The 26,687-nt window shown below is 40.1% G+C and overlaps 1 protein-coding gene across 10 annotated transcripts in view; it reads right to left on the bottom strand.

Moving 5' to 3' along the window:
- Positions 1–10,875: 10,875 nt before the first annotated feature.
- Positions 10,876–26,687, bottom strand: part of trip12 (thyroid hormone receptor interactor 12) — a 145,817-nt gene continuing 130,005 nt past the window's right edge. For all 10 annotated transcript variants that reach the window (XM_072255057.1, XM_072255051.1, XM_072255053.1 and 7 more), the window contains 4 exons: positions 25,856–25,969; positions 16,287–16,381; positions 13,229–13,332; positions 10,876–12,301 (listed from right to left, as the gene is read on the bottom strand). In XM_072255057.1, coding sequence (XP_072111158.1) covers positions 12,105–12,301; positions 13,229–13,332; positions 16,287–16,381; positions 25,856–25,969 — 510 coding nt within the window. In that variant the 3' untranslated portion in view covers positions 10,876–12,104. The remainder of the gene's footprint in view (positions 12,302–13,228; positions 13,333–16,286; positions 16,382–25,855; positions 25,970–26,687) is intronic.

The raw sequence follows: 26,687 nt of genomic DNA on the forward strand, positions 1-26,687 counted from the left end.
ATAGTGTAGAGTATTGTCAAAGATTGCAGAGAGATATTGATAGGATGCAGAAGTGGGCTGAGAAGTGGCAGTTGGAGTTCAACCCGGAGAAGTGTGAGGTGGTACACTTTGGAAAGACAGAGTACAAAGTAAATGGCAGGATACTTGGTAGTGTGGAGGAGCAGAGGGATCTCCGGGTACATGTCCACAGATCCCTGAAAGTTGCCTCACAGGTGGATAGGGTAGTTAAGAAAGCTTATGGGGTGTTAGCTTTCATAAGTTTAGGGATAGAGTTTAAGAGTCGCGATGTAATGATGCAGCTCTGTAAAACTCTGGTTAGGCCACACTTGGAGTACTGTGTCCAGTTCTGGTCACCTCACTATAGGAAGGATGTGGAAGCATTTGGAAGCATTGGAAAGGGTAGAGGAGATTTACCAGGATGCTGCCTGGTTTAGAAAGTATGCATTATGATCAGAGATTAAGGGAGCTAGGGCTTTATTCTTTGGAGAGAAGGAGGATGAGAGGAGACATGATAGAGGTGTACAAGATAGTAAGAGGAATAGACAGAGTGGATAGCCAGCACCTCTTCCCCAGGGCACCACTGCTCAATATAAGAGGACATGGCTTTAAGGTAAGGGGTGGGAAGTTCAAAGGGGATATTAGAGGAAGGTTTTTTATTCAGAGAGTGGTTAGTGCGTGGAATGCACTGCCTGAGTCAGTGGTGGAGGCATATACACTAGTGAAGTTTAAGAGACTACTAGACAGGTATATGGAGGAATCTAAGGTGGGGGCTTATATGGGAGGCAGGGTTTGAGGGTCGGCACAACATTGTGGGCCGAAGGGCCTGTACTGTGCTGTACTATTCTATGTTCTATGTTCTAAAGGCCAGTTGGCTTAAAATCTATCATCTTATTGAAGCTATTATTAAAGATGTTACAGCAGGAAAAATCATGATGGTCAAACAAAGTCAATAGTTTTGAATCACAAAGCATGCTGATTGGTGTATTCATCTGTTCATAATTTGGGCACTTTGAGCTTGTAGTTTGTTCATCTCTTGATACTGCTAAGTCTGGCCTGGTGTATACAGGGACAAATACAAACACTGGACACAGTGTACCAGCAGTCATGATGGAGGATAAAAACTAAAAGGACACCAATTGGCCAAATTATTATGTTATCTATATCACTGAATATCCAACTAACTGAGATAAGCTGAGTCAAGAAAATAAACTCTAAGAAGCCCCCGCTTTTAATTGGATTTCATACATTGTTACACCCAAACAATTAAAGCTTTGAGAAACACACTTTGGTGCAGTTATTGACTGTTCAGTTTTGATGTCTGATGCAAGGTACGATCTCCAGCCTTTCAAGTGTCTAAATCCTAATCAGTTTCAAATAATTTTTCCTGTTAATATTGTTTTGCAGTCTCTACCCTGAAGGTGGAATAACAATTGTTCATTTTCACTTGCCATTTCTATCTACTGGGCCACTTGTCTGCCTTATAACTGGATGCTGTATCCAATACAAGGAACATGAAAGAAGAAACAATCAAACGAGTGAGAGAACAAGTCAGAGCTGTGAGAGCTGGAAGTGAAGAGACAGAAGTGAATGAGCACGAAAAGCAAAGATACAGCAAGAGATTTTTGCCTATGCTACAAATTAAGAATGAATCTGTGCACAGAAACAAAATATTCAGTAAAATGTGCATAAAAAGTTTTAAATGTGAAGTTGCTAATTCCCCTCCATCTCGGATGGCAAGACCCTGCAGCGGATAGTGAGGTCAGCTGAGAAGATCATCGGGGTCTCTCTTCCCGCCATTACAGACATTTACACCATACGCTGCATCCGCGAAGCAAACAGCATTATGAAGGACCCCACGCAACCCTCATACAAACTCTTCTCCCTCCTGCCATCTGGCAAAAAGCACCAAAGTACTCGGGCTCTCACGACCAGACTATGGAACAGTTTATTCCGCCAAGCCATCAGACTCCTCAATACCCAGAGCTGGACTGACACCAACCTACTGCCCTCTACTGTGCCCATTCTCTTGTTTATTATTTGTTGTAGTGCCTGCACTGTTTTGTGCACATTATGTAGTCCTGGGTAGGTCTGTAGTCTAGTGTAGTTTTTGTGTTGTTTTACGTAGTTCAGTGTAGTTTTTGTATTGTTTCATGTAGCACCATGATCCTGAAAAACGTTGTCTCATTTTTACTGCATACTGTACCAGCAGTTATGGTCGAAATGGCAATAAAAAGTGACTTGACTTGACTTGAAAACTGAAATACCTTTAGATGGTCCAAAAATCAAGAGATAAACTTCTTGATAAACTTGGCTCCTCAAGAAGTAACAAGCCTAAGTATAATCCTTGATTCAGATTTGAATTTTAAATCCCACATAAAGTGACATTTCTACACTAAAGGAATATTGAAAGGTACTTTCACATAATGATGCTGAAAACTAACTTGTGCCCTTATATCAAATAGACAAGATGACTGCAATGCACTTTCTACTGGCCTTCCAAAGCAATCTATTGACAAACTTCAACTCATTCAGTACTGTGCTGCTAGACTTTTAACCAAAACCAGGATGAGGGAGCATATCACTTCCATCCTAACTACTTGGTTTGGCCTCTTGTAACTTTTAGAATTGGTTTTGAAGTTCTCTTGCTTGTTGTCAAAAGCTCTCAATGGTCTGGGACTGGAGTACAAAGTAGAATCACTTTTATTGTATAATCCTGCTTTAGCTCTCAGGTCCCCTAAATATGAACAACCTCCCTCAAAAGATAATTGGCAGGTCAGCTTACTTGAGCTACGCTCCTAAAGTCTGCAACTCAAAGCCTCATCCTGTAAAGGTGCAGACTCAGTTGACACTTTTAAACACCAGCTCAAAACCTATTTGTTTAATCTTGCTTTTAATTAACAATTTTATCTTTCATTTTCATGTTTGCATTTTATCCCAATTGTAAAGCACTTTGAACGACATCATTTGTATGAAAAGTGCTCATTACATAAGTTATTATTATTCTTTAGGTCTAAAGCAAAAATAATGGCACCGCTATAGGCAGAAATTTTTAAAAGTAGCAAATATTAAATGAATACTTTTAAAGTGTTCACAGCTGGCCGCAAAACAACTTAACAATAGTGAGGGAGTCAAAGTACAATAGAGATAACAAAGCAATTGGCGGAGTTAGCGCAAACACGAGGAAATCTGCAGATGCTGGAATTTCAAGCAACACGCATAAAAATTGCTGGTGAACGCAGCAGGCCAGGCAGCATCTATAGGAAGAGGTACAGTCAATGTTTCAGGGCGAGACCCTTCATCAGGACTTAGTGTCTCCACACATCACACAAACCAATCTTCCGTCCGTGGACTCACTTTACACCGCATGCTGTCAGAGCAGTGCTGCCAGGATAATCAAGGACACGACCCACCCAGCCAACACACTTTTTGTCCCTCTGCCCTCCGGGAGAAGTTTCAGGAGCTTGAAGACTCGTACAGCCAGATTTGGGAACAGCTTCTTTCCAACTGTGATAAGACTGCTGAACGGATCCTGACCCGGATCTGGGCCGTACCCTCCAAATATCTGGACCTGCCTCTCAGTTTTTATTTGCACTACCTTACTTCCCATTTTCTATTTATGATCTATAACTTAAATTTTTAATATTTACTATCGATTTGTACTCCAGGGAGCGGGAAGCACAGAATCAAATATCGCTGTGATGATTGTACGTTCTAGTATCAATTGTTTGGCAACAATAAAGTATATAGAAACACAGAAAACCTACAGCACAATACAGGCCCTTCGGCCCACAATTCTGTGCTGAGCATATACTTTAGAAATTACCTAGGGTTATCCATAGCCCTCTACTTTTCTAAGCTCCACGTACCTATCCAGGCATCTATGATATACCGGATGCGATTGTCTGAAATTTTAAATTGGTAAGACTGGTCCTTGGAGAATGGAAAGTAACAAATATAACTGATACTAAAGCACCAAGAACAAACATAGGATTAACAGACCAGATGATTACCAACCTGTGATGGGGAATAGTACAAGCTACTCCAAATTTATGCTTGATCACAATCCAACAGGGATCGGATTTTCAAACAGCTTCATAAGGTTAGTTGGTAAAACAGGATTTACGGGAAGGGGGCTATGAATTAATAAGTTCTTCATGGACAAGATACAGCAGGAATAATAATACGGCCATTTTCAGGTCAGGAACTGTAGCCATTGGAGTAGCAAAAGGATCTGTGAATATGTCTTTGTCACATACAACTTAAAAGTACATAGCGAGTTGAATATATCCAACATTGCTAATAAAACAAAGTGTGGTGAACTAGACAAAAGTCACAGCCAGATTTGGATTGTTTAACAATTAGTTAGCAAGATACATTATGAAGTGTGACATTCTCTCTAAAAAGGTGAGGGACAGAAAAGTTGGCATTCATAAAGATCGTTCTGATCCTGTACACAATTGAGAAAAGCTGGGCTAAAACTACAGCAGGCGGTTAAGAAAATATGCTGTATTGAAAGGAATTCAAGTACACTTGTAAATGCAGACACGAGAGATTTCACTGGGATCCTGGAAAAATGATAGAGAATACAAATTCTTTCAAATGTTTAGTATAAGCCATTTATCCTGTCATCGCAGCTTCCCGTTTAGGGCCCCCGCCCCCCGCACAAACTATGGCAAGTGTACTCCAACATCTACTGACTAGAGGTAGATTAGTTGAGGAATGACAATTTCCGGTAAGATGGCACTTGGATATAGCAGCCACTCCACGTCCCATCCAAGGCATATTTGTTTGTCCTGTCTTTTTTTTAAATAATCACAAGTCACAGCTGGATACCAAGAACACCACGTACTGCAGGTTCACCCCATCACCAAGTTGCTCGATAGTGATGGAGCTGGACTTATTATATACCATTGTTGTGTTGTTGCCTGGAATTGTATCATTGTGCAGTCCATCAAGCGGAGTGAGTAATTTTCTTGGACTTTTTCTCATAATCAAATACCATTAGACATTGGTAATGTAGAACAATGCAAATCTTGTTCACTGGTGGTGAGGGAGCTGTGTTGCCTTGGTTGTGGTGACAACGAAGCCTATGCCACGTGCAGTTGTCCAGAGCAGGAGCCTCTATTAGCATGCTAGACTCCGTACTGGATTGGGCGCTGATCCCTCCTGTTCAGTGCTGCCCTCCAGTGCTTTCTCAGTGGAAGAAGCTGGACCAGGACAACTTACCAACAATCTACAGCTCAAAGACTTGGGCTATATTATTTATTTTCTTTGTGAGTATATTTTTCTGAAATTGTAACTATATGTGCTGTGCAGTGTTTTTCACCTTGGACCTGGACAAACAGTTTTATTTGGCTATATTCATGTGCAGTTCAATGATAACTAAACTTGAAATCCAGCCGAAGGATGCTTGCTGCTTGAGCACCTAATTCACAAGACATACGGTGGCATGCAGACGTTTGGGCACCCCTGGTCAAAATTTCTGTTACTGGGAATAGCTAAGTGAGAAGATGATAAACTGATCTCCAAAAGTCAAAGTTAAATATGAAACATTCTTTTCAACATTTTAAACACGATTAGTGTATTATTTTTGTTTTGTACAATTTTAAGAGTGAAAAAAAAGGGAAGGAGCACCATGCAAATGTTTGGGCACCCCAAGAGATTTGAGCTCTCAGGTAACTTTTACCAAGATTACAGACTTTAAATAGCTTGTTAGGGCTATGGCTTGTTCACAATCATCATTAGAAAAGGCCAGGTGATGCAAATTTCAAAGCTTTATAAATACCCTGACTCCTCAAACCTTGTCCCAACACTCAACAGCCATAGGCTCCTCTAAGCAGCTGCCTAACACTCTGAAAATTAAAATAAATGATGCCCACAAAGCAGAAGGCTATAAGATAGCAAGGCGTTTTCAGGTAGCCATTTCCTCAGTTGGTAATGTAATTAAGAAATGGCAGTTAACAGGAACAGTGGAGGTCAAGTTAAGGTCTGGAAGACCAAGAAAACTTTGAGAGAACTGCTCATAGGATTGCTAAAAAGGCAAATCAAAACCCCTGTTTGACTGCAAAAGACCTGCAGGAAGATTTAGCAGATTCTGGAGTGGTGGTGCACTGTTCAACTGTGCAGCGACACCTGACCTTCATGGACGAGTCATCAGAAGAAAGCCTTTCCTGCGTCCTCACCACAAAATTCAGCATCAGAAGCCTGCAAAGGAAGATCTAAACAAGCCTGATGCATTTTGGAAATGTCCTGTGGACTGATGAAGTTAAAATAGAACTTTTTGGCCGCAATGAGCAAAGGTATGTTTGGAGAAAAAAGGGTGCAGAATTTCATGAAGAAAACCTCTCCGACTGTTAAGCACGGGGCTGGATCGATCATGCTTTGGGCTTGTGTTGCACCCAGTGGCACGGGGAACACTTCACTGTAAAGGGAAGAATAAATTCAATTAAATACCAGCAAATTCTGGAAGCAAACATCACGCCATCTGTAAAAAAAGCTGAAGATGAAAAGAGGATGGTTTCTACAACAGGATAATGATCCTAAACACACCTCAAAATCCACTATGAACTACCTCAAGAGGAACAAGCCGAAGGTTTTGCCATGGTCCTCACTGTCCCCCGACCTAAACATCATCAAAAATCTGTGGATAGACCTCAAAAGAGCAGTGCATGCAAGACGGCCCAAGAATCTCACAGAACTAGAAGCCTTTTGCAAGGAAGAATGGGCAAAAAATCCTCCAAACAAGAATTGAAAGACTCTTGGCTGGTTACAGAAAGTATTTACAAGCTGTGATACTTGCTAAGTACTGACCATGCAGGGTGCCCAAACTTTTGCTTCAGGCCCTTTTCCTTTTTTGTTACAGTATTTTGGAACTGTAAAAGACCAAAGTTAAAAAAAAATCTTGCTTAAAACATTAAAGAAATGTGTCATCTTTAACTTTATGCCTTTTGGATGCCACTGTAGAAACGGAATTATGCCAACTGAGTCTACTGCACCATTCCATCATAACTGATTCATTATCCCTCTTAACTCCATTCTCCTTTTAACCTTTGACACCCTGACTAATTAAGCACCTATCAACTTCCACTTTAAATGGATCTAATGACTTAGCTTCCATAAGTACTTGTGGCAATGAATTTCAGATTCACCAACCACTGGGTCAATAAATTCTTCATCTGCTCTAAGGGGATGCCCTTGCATTCTGATCTGAGCCCTCAGTTCCCAGATGCTCCCACTATTGAAAACATCCCTTCCATGTCCTCTATCTAAGCCTTTCAATATTCAATTGGTTTAAAGATCACCCTTCATTCTTCTAAACTCCTGAGTCCAGGCATCAAACATCCTCATACATTAGCCCTTTCATTCCCAGAATAGTTCTTGTAAGGCTCCACTGGGGAACCTCTCCAACACTGGCACACCCTTTCCTCAGTAAGGGACTTACTCTGCTCACAAAATTCCAAGTGTAGTATGATCAATGCCTTATAGGTCGATTTTTCACTCGAAGGAAGCAGAGATACGGCAAAGCCTGAGGACCTTTTGATGTCATATTGCTTTCTCGTACTGCAACAATGCTGATTTTGCCTAATTTTAATTTAGGACTGATTAAAAATTTTAACTGCTGTAACAATATAAACTAAGCATTTCTATGGGACATCAATTGAATGGGATATCAAATTAATTTGTTAGGACACAGGACAATGATGCGCAGATTTTTTAAAATTTAAATACCTAAACTTATAACTAAAATCACCTCTCTTGCATGCATGAAATACACATTTGAAATTCAGATGCCACTTGTTACCAGATTGGGTTCATGGTTCATAAGGAATTCTAAATTCAAAAATTATACATCCAAATTTCCCAAAATCATAAGATGATCTAGCACAAGCATCACAAAAAAATTCATTGCAGCTTCAAAGTTCAAATTTATTATCAAAGTATGTATAGCATATACAACTTTGTGATTCATGTTCTTGCAGGCACTCAAAAAACACAATAGAATTCATGAAAAAAAGACTGCTGCATAGCAAAAGAGGACAAAAAAAACGCACGAAGGGTAAAAAAAAAACACAATATGAACTGCAGAATCCCTGAAATCGAGTCCACAGCTGCGGAGGCAACTCAGCGGTGAGGCGAGTGAAGACTGTATACTTCACTGAGACTGAGCGAGTCCAATGGTCATAGGACAACAGCTGATCCCAAACTTGGTGGTATGGGATACAAGATTCCTGCACTACTGCCTGACAGTAGCAGCGAGAGGAGGGAAAAGGCTGGTCAAGCAGACAGGCTGAACACCTGTTCATTTTCCACACTAGCTTGATGGTTTTAATCTTCCTTGACTCTTTGTCGTGGATCAATGGAGCAGAGCGTAGGTTCGTCTTCTGTTATTAGGCTTTGACACAGCGTCTAGCCCCAGCCCCAGCAGCACTTGAGTCTAGTTCGCTGAATCCCCCAAGAGATTGCAAAAACATTAGTTTGTTTAGTCAGTTCAAAAATCCATCCCTCAAAGGGAAATGACAGGTTGAGGACTGCAGTGATCGCAGTTCAGAAGAATATCTACTGGAGTATCTAGTAGTTTTGTGAACTGCCTACAAAATGTCGCTGTTGGTCATCAGCACCATCTTACAAGTGTTCTAAATCCAACAACAATCCAATTCAAGCTCGGTTTTTAAGCTGATCTCACCATTAATGACTGTAAGCAATGCAATTGCCAACACCTTAATAAGTTCACAACATTGTTTATTGTATCCAACCAAGTTAAGATGCACAATACTTTTGAATAGTAGACGGATTAATTACATTACCCTGTTTCATCTCTCTGGGTAAAAACACAACCTTCATGTTTTCCCTTTCAAATCCAGCTATTGAATAAGTTGTTCAGAAAAAGGTTTGACCTTTTCCGTCTTTCATGACACTAAGCATCAGTAAGAAAGACCCAGAGAAGAATTTCTTTCAAAACAACAGATGCCAACTAGTTTTCATGGCTGCCTTCATTGTTTCACTTATTCCAGAACTGTTTCAGCCAATTCACTTCACAATGCAGACATGAAAAAGGTATCTTACACAGCTGTTTCAGTAAACAATCGAGTCACAGTGCCAGCTAAATTGTACACATTAAACCCTAAAGTTTCCTATGAATTAACATCTTATAAGTAAAAACTTTTAAGTTTTGAAATTAAACCAAATTTTGGGTATACACAAAAGTATTTTACATCATGATAGATTCATGAATATCGGTTTGAAAAACAGTTAGTTGTTTTATACATTTTCCCTTCCGTGCATCACGTGCAATCAGAAACCAGTTTTGCATAATTGCAATTTGTAAAGTATTCAAAGGGAAATTGGATCAATTCCTTTCATTGAGAAAAGATGGAAACGAGGTAGAAAAACAGAATTGCAGAAATAGGTTTCCAGGACTATAATGAAAACATTCTAGCAACTGAATGGCCTCTTCTCACACTGTATGGAACCATCATGATTTAAAGTTCTTGAATGTTATCCAGTATGGAGGAAGTTTTATGCTCACTGCAGGGTCGACTCAGTGCATCTCTTCTATAACCACAACAGATAGTTGCATATGGAAAGGGCGGGGAGTGTAATCTTGCCATTAAATGCAGATGACTTCATGTTGAAAAAGTCCTATATCTAATTAAAGTATGCTATTCAGTCAAATTGATATGGTATTGGTTATTATTCGTACTTTTAACGAAGATTTTAAAAATGCACCTTTTGATAGATATTCAATACCTACTCAGGTTTGGAGGATGCCATTTCAGGCTTTTAATATTCATACACTAACAAGAACTAAAAAGGCAGATAAAACAAGCACACTATGGGATGAAGCAACAAATAAGTGGCTGAAGTTAGCAGCATGTTTTTGTTCTGCAAGCATAAAACAGTGATTTTCACAAAATGATGAAACTGTAACAAAGATCAAATGAGTAATGCAGTAAAAGCCTATTTGAATTATTTATCTATAGATATACTAAAGATAAAATGTTGGATATTATCTCAACTTCTAAATAATTCATTAAAACTTACTGAGGATCATCCCTCTCAACCCTATTTGCCTTGTGCAAAACAAACTGCTGGAGGAACCCAGTGGATAGCAGCATCTATGGAGCAAAGGAATTATTGTTGTTTCAGGTGAGGATCCTGCATCAGGATACTTTATCCCATTGCTTCCAGTAATGCTGCCTGACCTGCTGAGCACCCCCAAGCAGCTCCCCTTCAAGACTGGTCTGTGCACAGGAATCTTATTTCACAATTTCCATGGTTACAAAGTAACTCAGCCAATAGGTGAGGTCTTCTGGTTATAATATTGTGAGCCATTAATGTAGCTACACAAGTGAAATATCTACACAGCCAGCAAGCATGCTGAAACTGTCTTTTCTGGGAGAAGGCAGAGGAGAAATGGAAGGTTCTGCTCAAATTATTCTAATTTTTTTCCCTCTCACCATCTTTGCAACCAGTAAGCCTGAAGTTATGCAAACTTATTTTTGAGCATCAAGCTAAAGTGACCAGGAGTTAGAGGCAGACAGAGTGAAGGCCAGCAAAGTAGTTATAAAATCAAACCATTTTAATGTTTGGTTATTTATTAATGGAAATAATTTATTTTCCAAGTTAGACCAACTTCTCCCGGCCAGATCCCTCAAATTAATTCTCCACACTATCGAAGGATAAATTTTTAAACATTTGATATTTTTACAAAAAGAGGGCCACTGAAACCAATAGTCCTCCAAGCATCACAACCACATCAAATATTTCCACTTTTATTTACTCAAACTCCAACACAATTTTAATTAAAAAAGACACTTTGGCACTATCCCTGAATCAGAAAAGTTTGGTTGCTGATACAAAATAATTATACAAAAACTGAGTCAAACATTTTATTTATTTATGTTCAGGTAAAAACATTAACCTGATGAGTAGTTATTGCAGATTTCAGAAACCAGCACATGAACAGTTGGACAGAGCAGTGTTTACAGGGTGCACTATCCTTATCAAACCAAGAGAGCTCAACTATTACTTTTGTTCAAAGCTAGCAGTGCAAAAAAAACAGTTAATTGAACTACAAGGTAAATTAAACAAGATGAAGCAACTGTCCAACTATAACAGCAAGTAGAACTTTTAAAGTTTTACACCAACTGGAAAAGCTACCAGCCCCTTAAATAACAGCCTAACCAGCTCAACATTGGTTTAAACTACCAAATTTAAGGTGGTTAAAAGGAGAAAGTTTCCTCAGCATTGTTGAGAATTGTTGCCTGAAATCATTCTGTAAACAATTCTAGTGTGTGATTAAAGGCTTCTGCCAACAGTCCTATTGTTTGCAACAAAACTAAAGGCAAGCACTAGAATCTGAATATTGTAAAGAGGAATAAATTTTAGACTATGATACAATTGAGGTTGAAGTAGGTTAAGAAAAGACGAAATCTTCAAGCTCTTAGCTTAACCTATTGTTATGTTGTGGGATTAGGAAACATCACACAAAATCAGAACCGTATGTTACATCACACAAGTGCAGATGAGTTAAACGTAAAAAGACAAACCAGAAGATGAAGGTGAAGATTGACAAGAAAAATGCAAATGACACTAACCAGAGGTTAAATTATTTTATGCAAGGTATAAGCGAGTCATTTCTGTATGTTTGTACATATTAATCTTTGGAAACAAAAAAAAAATCACCAGAAATATAGGCTCCAGATGGATATACACACCAATATCAAACTGCACAGTGACATTTTATTGTTCCGTCATCCTGGAAGATAAACAACCCTTTCCTTTGAATTTGAATACCACACAGCAAAAAAAAAAGCAATTTAAAAACTGCACCCAAATAATTGTTAAATTAACAAGAACTTATTTAAGAATTTATTTGTTTAAATCTTGCATTAACTTTGGGGTGTTTTATCAATTTCAGTCCGTAGGGGCTATTTTAATAAATATACCATCTATGTCTTTTTGTTGAAGAATTGTAGCATACCAAGCCATTTCTACAACAAGTACGCTGTACACATTGCCTTGATGCAGTGATACACTTAGAAAATAAATCATGATTTTTCTCATTTGTTGTAACAGGCAGCTTGAAGATTCAGATGCTGTGATCAGGAGAGATGGAACGACTGCTGCCCTTCTCTAGCAGCTATTAAAAGTTTTTCACGCATTATGTCGATACTGGAGTAATCTGGCAACTTGAGATAATTAACACAGGTCATTACAGAGGGTAAGAAATCATCAGGATTTTCTGTAGACTCAAAAGTCTTGCGGACAATGGTCAGTGGAGGGTTCAAACTTCGAAACCCTACAAAACACAAAAATGTATTAGCTTCAACAGTGCGAACTCAAATCTGTCATGAATCTAACAATCATATTTAAGGTTTAAGCAGTTCTTGAAGCTAAAGCACAGGCTTGAACTATATATATATATATATATATATATATATATATATATACACACATACACACACACACGTACGTATCCAAGACATCAAGCCCTCTTATAACAAGTAAAACCTTTTGGTTATTTTGTCTTTCCTATTCTACATGATTTGGCTAAATCAAACTGAGAAGGAAAACAGAATGATCCATAAAGTCTGGAATGCATTAGATTACAGAAGGTGGGATCAATCTTTGAACACTGAGCACAAGACGACACTTCTACTGGTAAATTAGGATTTGTTTTCATTTGTACTCAGCCAGAAGACTGAATGTTCTAGTTTCACTCCAAAGCTGCATACATAACCTTATTACAGACAGAGTTTTTAACCTAAAGCAGATTATAGTTGTAGGTGCTATGAGAAACTGGGAGCCTAACAATTTTTCTATTGTTAAACCAGAAGCCAATATAGATCCGGATAGTATTGATTCAACGATAAAGGCATAAATTTTGGGTGAGCTCATGCTTAAGATTGTTTTGAAGATGCCCCCAACGTGGACTGAATAAATCAAGTCTAGAACTGACAAAGGCGTTGATGCAGCAGGGGGAATCATGGCATTGACAATATGGGAAGTAGAAATAGGCACAGTAATAGGCAGGTAGGGGCCAAGCATTCCATCAGTGCAATATGCTGGACCTATGTTCATGGCCTCTTATTTTCTGAATAAATGGGCAGATTTTCTACACGTAGTAGCCCAAACAAGAATTTTAAGTTGAATGTTTACAACAATGACATCTTGATGTTTCCTCGAAATTGAAACACAACACGATAAGTGTCAAAAGTAAGCTTACCTCCAACAGGAAGTCGGGGACTTCCAGTAACAAACTGAAGAAACAGTCTTTGTTGCTCACCGTCAAAACTACTAAGTATTTCAAATAGAAACTTCACTGCACGACTGGAATAAAAAAAAACAATTTGGATTAAGTTCAACTTGCCTCTACACTGTCTCCTTCAGAAATAACTACAGATGAGATGCAAATGAGTTCTTTTGTACGATCACAAGACACTGCAACTTATACTGCTCTGATCTCAGTTACACCCAATTCATAAGGACTAGAAGGTAACATACACTTCAGGTATTTTTATAGAGCATGCCATCTCTATAAACTGGGAAAGGTAAAACTGTTGTTTCTTTGAATATAAAGGCTTTTGTTAGATGCCAGCAATTTTTTTCCCTACAAATTCAAACATGAAATAACCTCACTTTACCCTAATTTTGACATGCTCAGCATCCTTGTAACATTTGCCCTGCAGAGAGATGAGTTGAGGACGACTCCTCTGCCATGATGCTACATACAAACTATAGTCCAATTAGCTTAAAAACATACAAGGAAAACAGCATACATAAATCAAAGACATACCAATGGCCCAGTTAACTGGGATCTACTATATTTAGTTTCTAAAAGGTCTTTGTAATGGGGCCAAGTAGTAGGTTTATGATTCAAGATAGAATACGAAAGGTTAACAGAATAAATCTCAATCTGGCTACCAAAAAAAAAAAATCAGGAAAACAAAAATTGAATTATATACAGAAATAAGCCTTACATCTTACATTCCACCGAGTCAGCGCTGACCATGAAAAACACATTTACACTAACACCTTTTCATCCTGCTCCATTCCCATCAATTCTTGACACACCACAGGCAATATACAATAACCAATTATCCTACCAACTTATGTGCCTTTGCAGTGTGCTACAGAACCAGAGCACCTCGTTAAAACCCTTGCAGTTACAGGAAAAATGAGCAAACTTCAGGAGGTCAGGACTGAACAAGGAACAATGGAGCTGTGCCACTAACAATTGGTAAAACGGTTGCATCAGCAAATGGTTGAAAATGGTAGAGTACAAGGAGTACTATTTTTCTGTTTACTAATGATCTGGACTCAGGAATTGAAAGCACAATTTCAAAGTTAGTAAGTGACAGAGGAAATTAAAACATGAGCAGAACAAGGTCATTCAGCCCATTGAGTGTGCTCCACCATTGATCACAGCTGATTTATATCCTTTCAACTCCATTCTCTTGCCTTCTCTCTGAAACCTTTGACACTCTTACTAATCAAGAACCCATCAACCTCCCCTTTAAATACAGAGAATTCCAGTTAATTGGGACATATCAGGTCCAGCACATTCTGACCCAATTAATTGACTGCTCCAATTAGATGAAGATTCATAGAAATAGTTACAAAGTATTAAAGACAAACTGCCATTTAACTGAGTAACAAATTATTTAAACGAAATACAGAACAAATTAGAACACTACAAATACCTCTACAGTACAAAAAACTGTATTAGTTCCTCATTGTTATCGACGGAGGATTTCATCCAGTGTACGCTGCCATGTTCTTTTGAACAACTGTAAATGAACAAAATCAGCACAGACACCTAGTGCAGATAATGGACTGACTTCATACAACACTTTCGACGGTTGCATCTTCCAAACCTTCACTTTCATTGTAACATTCAAGATGATTGTTGATACCTTCAAATTCTTCATAGTTCCTAATTTGAAGTACTGAAATCATTTCATTTTGACTCCTGGCCATTTCTGGCATCTCCAAGCCTGAATACTCAAAACCACAGTGAGCAAAACAGTTCTGAATTTTTCTATTACTTTTTGCCAACCTGACACTATTTAAAAACTGTTCGCTCTCAGCAAGGTGTAGTGTCTAACAGCCTCACAAGTGCACACGAATGACACTAATTAGAAGCTGCTCAGTAACAGTCTCCTGGCCCAATTAAGCAGCATAGTGTCCCAAATAACTGATGGCCCAATTAACCAAAATCCACTGTCTACCCAATGACTTGGCCTTCACAGCAGAATCCCACAGATCCACCACTCTCTGGCTAAAGAAATTCCTCAGCATGGAAGACATGAATAAACTTTAAAGCTGGGTATTTAAGTGGCAAGTGAACTTCCTTAAAATCAACTGCCAGGTAATAAACTGCAACACGAGCAGTAAAGAATCTCCACGTTTCTTTGGACAACATTCTAAAAAGGGTAAAGAAACCAAAGTTGCTGGTTGTACAGAGAAAGCTAATTTCAATAGAGCTTAATGATCATAAAAACAAAACCATATTGGATAGAGTTCCTGAGGGGAAAAAATTGAAAAGCAGGAAATCACATTAACAATATTTAAAACTTTAATTAGGCACTTTACAGTTCTTGTTTCTTGTTGTAAGGATGGAAGCACAGAGGTGGTGCAAAAACTATGACCCAAACTAAGTTAGTAAGGACTAAATAAGCTAATGGCTCTTGTCAAGTTTAGGTAACAAGATATAATAGAGTACATATGGACGAGCTTCAACTTAACCAAAACCAGAACTAGAGCTTAGAAATGCAAGATGCTTCATAATGAATGCAATATGGAATTTATGAAGATCCTTTTTATTCTGAGTTTTTACAATGAACTTGTTGATGTCGTTGAGGTGAAGTGCATTGATGCAATCAAGGGGGAACTTAAGTATGAGAGGGAGACTTGTTGCTGGAGTTCTACAAAAGAGCTGGGAAGCAGCTTCTGTGGAACAAAAACTGGCACACACTTGAACAGCTGTTTCTATGATCCAAATAAATGCTAATTCCAGAACTAAAAATGGGAGATACAAGATAATAATTTAGTCCTCTTCGATGTTTTTTTAAATCAAACATGAAAAGACCACTTAGGGCTCACTATAATGTTGCATATAACAAGAATAACAAATACTCGTGCATTTCTTTATGCTTTTTGTTAAATTTTTTTATGAGGTGACAGTGGCAAGAACAGCATTCACTCTAGTAGTAGTACTGACATTGCCTTCAACTTCCGAAGCTGTAACTGACGGCGGAGGCAATCAGGCGAAACACCCATACCTGTCATGATTATATCCATGATCTGGTCTGCAACATTCCATCAAGGTCTTCACATCCCATGCTTCAGACTTACTGCCACAGAGTAGCTGATCCAACTACAAGTCAAAACAAAAATGTCACATGATGCAGGGATACATAAGCTTCAAGCTAATTAAAGTACGTTATTGAACATTACATCACAATTTCTGCTCCAGCAAGGTCACACCTGTTGTTCGTTGGGTGAGGGCTATGACATTAAACTCAGTGGAACAAAATTGATTCTATAGGTTGGCCAGAATGCAGGAAGTTAGAAGTTAGGACATGTCAAAAAGCCTGCAAAAGATTAAAATCTGAAAAATCCTTGGCAAAGAAATACAAAATTATTTCTTCCAGTTGCTGAATAGGTAACAGTCCACTGAATAGTTGGTGTAAAGGACTGGGGAAATTTTGCAGAAGTACTTTAGAACGTAGAACAGTATAGCACAGGAACAGTCCCTTCAGCCCACAATACTGTGTTGAACTAGTTAAATGTCTAATTAAACTAGTATGAGTCTACATTGTGTCCATATCTCTCCAATCTCTACACATTCATGTGCCTAATCTAACAGCTTTTAAATTCTTATAATCGGCTTTCACTACCCCCATGCCTCCGGCAGCATGTTCCAAGCAATTCGTCCCCAGTTCTAAATTTGAGCCACCTTGCAATAAAGGCCAATATGTCATTTGCTTTTCCAACTGCCTACTGTACCTGCCAATTTCTTGTGATTCATGCACCAAGACACAGAATCGTCTGAACTTTGCTCATCTGCAATCTTTATCCTTTTAGAGAACAATCTGCCTTCGGATTCCTCCTGTCAAAATGTTCAACTTCACTCTTACCCAAATTAGACGCTAGTGGCCAAGTTTTCATTCATTCACTCAATCTATCTATAACCAGTCTCAGAGTCTGAACATGCTCATCACAGTATGCCCTCCAGCTGCATCTGTGCCATCAGCAAACTTGGATTCCTTACGCTCTACAGTTGTAAACAATTGAGGGCCAAGCATGGATTATGCCCAACTATTTTACCTTGCCAACATGAAAAAATTAATCTGTATTCTAACAATAAGCAACCTTTAATACATGCCACATTTCCCTTAAAACCATGAAGCTGTAACCAGCCTGTTACATGACACCTTGTTAATTGCCAACTGAAAATCCAAACACACACATCTACAAATTCTCCTCACATTTTTGTAACAACATTTTGTCACAGGGAAGGTCAGGATCAAATCACAACTCTAAAAATAGAACACCGTATAAATTAAAAAAGGCTGCGAAACAGGGATGTGAGGGTAGAGGATGAAGTGAATGGCTTTGGGTTCCTCTAGCACACAGCTAACTCACCAGCTGAGATATATAGCTCTTTGGCAAGCATACCTTGCTGGATTACATTTCATGACCTTTCCAACAACTCAGAATGCCATATGTAGGCAGCAAGGAGCAACAAGTAAATTTTAAAGTAGCATAGCACAGATAATTAAGGACTGCTGAAATAGCCATGTCTAAGATAATTAGATTTCTAAATGCTTTTGCAAATTAACTACACATTTAAAAGTTGCTTTTTACACCAGTCACCAATTTTATTTGGAAGTGCTACAGCTCAGTTGATTTCAAAGAGATTTAGGTTTTACCCTGTTCATGAACGAGGAGGATTCCAGAGTCAATAAAATGCAGATTTCTGGGGTTAGTACATGTAAGAAAAACCATCTGTAAAAAGGACTGCTGTCTTGTTCATATCATTCAGTTGACTCCAGCACTCATCTCTCGATTTACACAAATTGCTGGAAGCATGGGGAATGACTGGATCCAGAGATTAATTATGTCTCGTTCAGGGTGGACTTACCATCCTACAAGGAATCCTTGTATCAATAGTCTAATCACAGCAGAAAAGAGTTACAAATGCAACACACGACAGTGATGGAGTGTGGCAGTAAATCTCCACATAAGTTACAAACTATGATATTTTGTGACAGTCTTGGTTGATGCTTTAGTAATATGAAATCAAGCAAATGTACAACTCTTAAATGTAGTAAATTGATAATCATTAAGACCTGCTAGCCAGAAAGAGTACCAAAACATCTCAATATCACACTCTTTTTGCCAGTTTCCACTCCAGTATTGTAGGTGGAAATGTGACAGATAATGTCAGTATTGGACTTAGCTCTGCTGGGCCAAGTCAAGTGAGTTTACAAACATCCTTGGCTCAGGGCTCATCCTGAGCCCTGTGGCTCAGAAGGGGAGGGAAAGGAAGAGGATGGCAGCAGTGATAGGGACTCTATAGTTAGGGGGTCAGACAAGCGATTCTATGATGCAGGAAAGAAACGTGAATGGTAGTTTGCCTCCCAGGTGCCAGGGTCCGGGATGTTTCTGATCACGATATCTTTAAGTGGGAAGGAGAACAGCCAGAGGCCATGGTACATATTGGTACCAACGACATAGGTAGGAAGAGGGAGGAGGTCCTGAAAGCAGACTACAGGGAGTTAGGAAGGAAGCTGAGAAGGAGCACCTCAAAAAGGTAGTAATCTTGGGATTACTGCCTGTGCTATGTGACAGTGAGTAGAGGAATAGAATGAGGTGGAGGATAAATGCGTGGCTGAGGGATTGGAGCAGGGGGCAGGGATTCAGATTTCTGGATCATTGGGATCTCTTCTGGGGCAGGTGTGACCTGTACAAAAAGGACGGGTTGCACTTGAATCTGAGGGGGACCAATATCCTGGCGGTGAGGTTTGCAAAGGCTACTGGGGAGAGTTTAAACTAGAATTGCTGGGGGGTGGGAACCGAACTGAAGTGACAGGGGAAAGGCAGGTGATACAGAAGGGACGCACTCAGACCGATGGTTTGAGATGTGCCTACTTTAATGCGAGGAGTATTATAACCATATAACCATACAACAATTACAGCACAGAAACAGGACATCTCGGCCCTTCTAGTCTGTGCCAAACTATTACACTCACCTAGTCCCACCGACCTGCACCCGGCCCATAACCCTCCATTCCTTTCCTGTCCATATATCTATCCAATTTAACTTTAAACGACAGCATCAAACCTGCCTCAACCACTTCTGCTGGAAGCTCGTTCCACACAGCTACCACTCTGAGTAAAGAAGTTCCCCCTCATGTTACCCCCAAACTTTTGCCCTTTAACTCTCATGTCCGTTTTTATCTCCTCCATTCTCAATGGAAAAAGCCTAATCATGTCAACTCTATCAATACCCCTCATAATTTTAAACACCTCTATCAAGACCCCCCTCAACCTTCTATGCACCAAAGAATAAAGACCCAACTCGTTCAACCTTTCTCTGTAACTGAGGAGATGAAACCCAGGCAACATTTCAGTAAATCTCCTCTATACTCTCTCAATTTTATTGACATCTTTCCTATAATTCGGTGACCAGAACTGTACACAATACTCCAAATTTAGCCTTACCAATGCCTTATACAATTTCAACATTACATTCCAACTCCTATACTCAATGCTCTGATACCAGCATACCAAAAGCTTTCTTCACCACCCTATCCACATGAGATTCCACCTTCAGGGAACTATGCACCATTATTCCTAGATCCCTCTGTTCTACAGCATTCTTCAATGCCCTAACATTTACCATGTATGTCCTATTTTGATTAGTCCTACCAAAATGTAGCACCTAAACTCCATCTGCCATCTTTCAGCCCACTCTTCTAACTGGCCTAAATCCCTCTGCAAGCTCTGAAAATCTACTTTATTACCCACAATGCCACCTATCTTAGTATCATCTGCATACTTACTCATCCAATTTACCACCCCACCATCCAGATCAGTAATATATATGACAAACATTGGACCCAGTACAGATCCCTGCGGCACACCGCTACACATCGTCCTCCAATCTGACACACAGTTATCCACCACTACTCTCTGGCATCTCCCATCCAGCCACTGCTGAATCCAATTTACTACTTCGATATTAATGCCTAACGGTTGAACCTTCCTAACTAACCTTCTGTGTGGAACCTTGACTAGAATAAAGCAGATGAGCTTAGAGCGTGGATCAGCACTTGGAGCTATGATGTTGTGGCCATTACAGAGACTTGGATGGTGCAGGGGCAGGAATGGCTACTTCAAGTGCCAGGCTTTAAATGTTCCCGAAAGGACAGGGAGGGAGGTAAAAGAGGTGGGGGCATGGCACTGTTGATCAGAGATAGTGTCATGGCTGCAGAAAAAGTAGTAGTCATGGAGGGGTTGTCTATGGAGTCTCTGTGGGTGGAAGTTAGGAATAGGAAAGACTCATAACTCTACTGGGTGTATTTTTTTTTATTATTATTATTATATATATTACCACCCAATAGTACCAGGGACATCGAGGAGCAGACAGGGAGACAGATTCTGGAAGGGAGTAATAATAACAGGGTTGTTGTGATGGGAGATTTTAATTTCCCAAATATTGATTGGCATTTTCCTAGAGTGAGGGGTTTAGAAGAGGTGGATTTATTTATTTATTTATTTATTTATTTATTTATTTATAAAGGCACATTCAGGCAGGTTTCTTGACACAATATGTAGATAAGACTACAAGAGGAGAGGCTGTTCTTGATCTGGTATTGGGAAATGAACCTGGTCAGGTGTCAGATCGTTCAGTGGGAGAGCATTATGGAGATAGTGATCACAATCCTATCTCCTTTACCACAGCATTGGAGAGGGATAGGAACAGACAAGTTAGGGAAATGTTTAATTGGAGTAAAGGGAAACATGAGGCTATCAAGACCCTACTGCCCCCCTCACTGGACCCCCTGCAGTTCGCGTACTGTCCCAACCGCTCAACAGACGATGCTGTTGACATCACCCTCCACCTGGCCCTCACCCACCTGGACATAAAAAGACACGTACATTCGAATGCTGTTCATAGACTTCAACTCAGCATTCAACACAATCATTCCTCAGAAACTGATTGGAAAGCTGAGCCTACTGGGCCTGAACACCTCCCTCTGCAACTGGATCCTAGACTTCCTGACTGGGAGACCTCAGTCAGTCTGGATTGGAAGCAGCATCTCCAACACAATCACACTGAGCACAGGGACCCCCAGGGCTGTGTGCTCAGTCCACTGCTGTTCTCTCTGCTGACCCACGACTGTGCTGCAACACACAGCTCTAACCACATCATCAAGTTCGCCGATGACACGACCGTGGTGGATCTCATCAGCAAGAACAATGAGTCAGCATAAAGAGAGGAGGTACAGCGGCTAACGGACTGGTGCAGACCCAACAACCTGTCTCTGAATGTGAACAATACAAAAGAGATGGTTGTTGACTTCAGGAGGACACGGAGCAACCACTCTCTGCTGAACATCGACGACTCCTCTGTCAAGATCGTTAACAGCATCAAATTTCTCAGTGTTCACCTGGTGGAGAATCTCACCTGATCCCTCAACACCAGCTCCATAGCAAAGAAAGCCCAGCAGCATCTCTACTTTCTGCGAAGGCTGAGAAAAATCCATCTCCCACCCCCCATCCTCACCACATTCTGCAGAGGTTGTATTGAGAGCATCCTGAGCAGCTGCATCACTGCCTGGTTTGGAAATTGCACCATCTCGGATCACAAGACCCTGCAGTGGATAGTGAGGTCAGCTGAGAAGATCATCAGGGTCTCTCTTCCCACCATTACAGACATTTACACTACACGTTGTGTCCATAAAGCAAACAGCATTATGAAGGACCCCACGCACCCCTCATACAAACTCTTCTCCCTCCTGCCATTTGGCAAAAGGCACCGAAGTATTCAGGTTCTCACCACCAGACTATGTAACAGTTTCTTCCCCCAAGCCATCAGACGCCTCAATACCCAGAGCCTGGACTGACACCAACCTACTATACCCCCTACTGTGCCTATTGTCTTGTTTATTACTTATTGTGATGCCTGCACTGTTTTTATGCACTTTATGCAGTCCTGGGTAGGTCTATAGTCTAGTGTAGTTTTTGTGTTGTTTTACATAGTTCAGTGTAGTTTTTGTATGTTTCATGTAGCACCATGGTCCTGAAAAACGTTCTCATTTTTACTGTGTACTGTACCAGCAGTTAAGGACGAAATGACAGTAAAAAGTAACTTGACTTGTCTTGACTTGATCAGGCAGGAACTTGGAAGCATAAATTGGAAACAGATGTTCTCAGGGAAATGTACAGAAGGAATGTGGGAAATGTCCAGGGAATGTGTGTGTTGGGTTCAGCGTAGATACATTCCAATGAGACAGGGAAAGGATGGTACAGTACAGGAACCGTGGTATAAGAAGGCTGTTGTAAATCTAGTCAAGAAGAAGAGCTGACGAAAGGTTCAAAAAACTAGGTAATGATAGAGATCTAGAAGATTACAAGGCTAGCAGGAAAGAGCTTAAGAATGAAATTGGAAGAGCCAGAAGGGGCCACGAGAAGGCCTTGGCAGACAACATTATGGAAAACCCCAAGGCATCCCAAAAGTATGTGAAGAGCAAGAGAATATGATGTGAGAGAATAGGACCAATCAAGTGTGACAGTGGGAAAAGTGTGTATGGAACCAGAGGAGATGGCAGAGGTACTTAATGAGTACTTTGCTTCAGTATTTACTATGGAAAAAGGATCTTGGTGATTGTTGGGATGACTTGCAGCAGACTGAAAAGCTTGAGCATGTAGATATTAAAGCAGAGGATGTGCTGGAGTTTTTGGAAAGCATCAAGTTGGATTAGTCACCAGGACCGGATGGGATGTACCCCAGGCTACTGTGGGAAGCGAGGGAGGAGACTGCTGAGCCTCTGGCAATGATCTTTCCAACATCAATGAGGACAGGAGAGGGTCCGGAGGATTGGAGGGTTGCGGATGTTGTTCCCTCATTCAAGAAAGGGCGTAGAGATAGGAAATTATAGACTAGTGAGTCTTACTTCAGTGGTTGGCAAGTTGATGGAGAAGATCCTGAGAGGCAGGATTTATGAACATTTGGAGAGGCATTATATGATTAGGAATAGTCAGCATGGCTTTGTCAAGGGCAGGTCGTGCCTTACGAGCCTGATTGAATTTTTTGAGGATCTGACTAAACAGATTGATGAAGGTAGAGCCGTAGACATAGGGTATATAGATTTTAGCAAGGCATTTGATAAGGTACCCCATACAAGGCTTATGAGAAAGTAAGGAGGCATGGGATCCAAGGGGACATTGCTTTGTGGATCCAGAACTGGCTTGCCCACAGAAGGCAAAGAGTGGTTGTAGACAGGTCATATTCTGCATGGAGGCTGGTGACCAGTGGTGTGCCTCAGGGATCTGTTCTGGGACCCCTACTCCTTGTGATTTTTATAAATGACCTGGATGTGGAACTGGAGGGATGGGTTAGTAAATTTGCTAATGACACAAAGGTTGGGGGTGTTGTGGATAGTGTGGAGGGCTGTCAGAGGTTACAGCGGGACATTGATAGGATGCAAAACTGGGCTGAATAGTGGCAGATGAAGTTCAACCCAGATAAGTGTGAGGTGGTTCATTTTGGTAGGTCAAATATAATGGCAGAATATAGCATTAATGGCAAGACTCTTGGTAGTGTGGAGAACCAGAGGGATCTTGGGGTCCGAGTCCATGGGACGCTCAAAGCTGCTATGCAGGTTGACTCTGTGGTTCAGGCAGCATACGGTGCATTGGTCTTTATTAATCATAGGACTGAGTTTAGGAGCAGAGAGTTAATGTTGCAGCTATATTGGACCCTGGTCAGACCCCACCTGGAGTAGTGCTCAATTCTGGGTGCAGGGGAGATTTCCAAGGATGTTGCCTGAATTGGGGAGCATGCCTTATGAGAATAGGTTGAATGAACTCGGCCTTTTCTCCTTGGAGTGACAAAGGATGAGAGGTGACCTGATAGAGGTGTACAAGATACTGAGAGGCATTGATCATGTGGATAGTCAGAGGCTTTTTCCCCAGGGCTGAAGTGGCTAGCACGAGAGGGTATATTTTTAAGGTGCTTGGAAGTAGGTAGACATCAGGGGTAAGTTTTTTGTTTGTGTTTGTTTGTTTTTTTTACGTAGAGAGTGGTGAGAGGGTGGAATGGGCTGCCGGCAGCGGCGGTGGAGGCGGAAACGATAGGGTCTTTTGAGAGACTCCTGGATGGATATATGGAGCTTAGAAAAATAGAGGTCTATGGGTAAGCCTAGGTAGTTCTAAGGTAAGGACATGTTTGGCACAGCTTTCTGGGCCGAAGGGCCTGTATTGTGATGTAGGTTTTCTACGTTTCTATCCTTGAGTTTCCTGTTGACCTGGAAACTGCATTGCTCGAGACATGACCTTGCCCACTGAAGGTCACTGAGCATAATTAGAGCTTCTTTGTTGGGGATATTGGCCTGGGAGAAATTCCTGATACTTTTTCACTTATCCTACAAGTGGATTTGGAGGAGTCTGCAGAGATAATGGTGGCATTGCTCCAGTGCTTTGACCTGGATCGCAAGGGTACAGTACTTGAGATGCAGTCTGCATCAAGTCTATTGTACATGAGCTTCATACTGAATTTTAAGTCTTGACCAAACGTCATTTCCCCTTGTATAATAAAGACTGTATTGGTGAATTCCATAATATCTTTGATCAATGACAGGCTTTTCTCAAGATTTGGCAAGAGGGCGAAGTCTCATCATAGACCCTTACTGTTATCAGATAGCACTGTATAGCAACAGAAGGTAGGTAAGGAACCAAGGTCCAGTGTTGCCTACATTTCAGAGAAAAGAGTCAATGCCTTGCAGCTTGGCCTTCAAATATTCACACACAAAGCTATCATTTCCAGTTTGATGATAGCAGCTTGGGTTATACCATTTATCCTGTAGATAAGCTCCACTTCAGCAGGAAGCTCTTTCGGAGGTCTCTTCACTCGACTCTGCTGGGAAGCTAGTTGAAGGTGCGGCACATCATTATAGCAAGCTTGGGAGAGAGAGAGCTGGGACAGATCGACTTATACTCTATTGCTATCTATTGGTTCTTCAGAGGACAGGTTACAGAAAAGCTTAAATAATGATTTTGTATAGTTTAGACATCGCTTCTAAGTATAGTTGCTTTAAGTAATAAAATACCACCTAATCTTTTAGATCACTCAGCCATAGCATTAAGGCAAAGTAATCACCACAGGCTTGTATAACAATAAAATGTGTCGCAACAGCTGACGCTTATGACAATTTACTATCTGTAAAAACTTAATTATCAATACATTCATAATCCAATGTGATATTTTTCTACAGCAATTATAGCAAATTCAAAAATAGCAGTCAGCTGGTTTTTCACAACAGTGCAATGCTTTCACATCTCCAACCAATATTCAAGTATTCACTGTATTCTTAAAGATATCAATTTAATTTTTCTCTATTGTTCACAAAATAATTTTTAAAATAGCTATGAACTAAAATAATTTAGACATAATAAATTACTACACCTTTAAATTAGTAGACCTTAAGCAAAATAATACAGGATCAATTCGGTGCGCCAGAATGAACTTTACTATTTCAGGAACTGTTTATTACTCGCATGCATTTAAAACAGTTCCAGGTGAAGTTGCTTTTGATAAGTAGATGACTTAGAAACTAACCTCCTCGGGGTAAAAATACTGTAAATGATGGAGTGGAAAAACAGACTCAAATCCATCTCGAAATGATTCAAACTGCTTGGAAACTCCTTCATTCAGGGTCCAGTACACCACAAGCTATAGGGAATAAATACATCTTCAGTTTTGCTGCAGCACAGTATATGATAATGAACCTTTAATGTAAAGACAAATTACAGTGATGAGGAGACCCTGAAGATAGGCAATAATTGACTTAGTTCTGCTTATAAATAGAAGATTAAGGGGAGGAAAGCAAGTGGGGGGAGCTTCCAGAATGTTGGTCCAAGATGCTTCAATTAATAACAGTGAGCAGTACGGGAATGTAAAATGCCTAGACAAAGGTTAAAAGACTATCAGGAACCACATAGGTCAGCAAGCAAAAAATGATGATGAGTAAACAATTAGGATGAAACATTCAAATTTAGGACTTTGCAACAAGAGGAGAAAGTATTGCATAGACTGTGAAGTATTGGTAATTTTAAAATGGAGTGCCTGAAATTGCAAAGAACAGTTACCAGAATGTTATTTTGCATATGCCTAGAAGAGAGATTAAGCTAGAGATCAGAGTTATTGGAATGAAACTAGAAATATGGAGATCCATATTAATTATATTAACTTAGACAAGCAACTCATTACTCAGAAGAATTAAATCCACAAAGACATGCAAGTGAATAATTTCATTTGTAGAATGAGATTTCATTGATCGATCTGAACACAACACTACCTAGTTGAAGTGTTTGAAACTATTAATAGTTTCTAAAGATGCTCTCAAATAACTAATGGCAAACAGGTTGGGGAAAATGTTTTAATGCAAATA

Source organism: Mobula birostris, chromosome 4 (genome assembly GCF_030028105.1).
Source record: "Mobula birostris isolate sMobBir1 chromosome 4, sMobBir1.hap1, whole genome shotgun sequence".
Taxonomy (NCBI): domain Eukaryota; kingdom Metazoa; phylum Chordata; class Chondrichthyes; order Myliobatiformes; family Myliobatidae; genus Mobula; species Mobula birostris.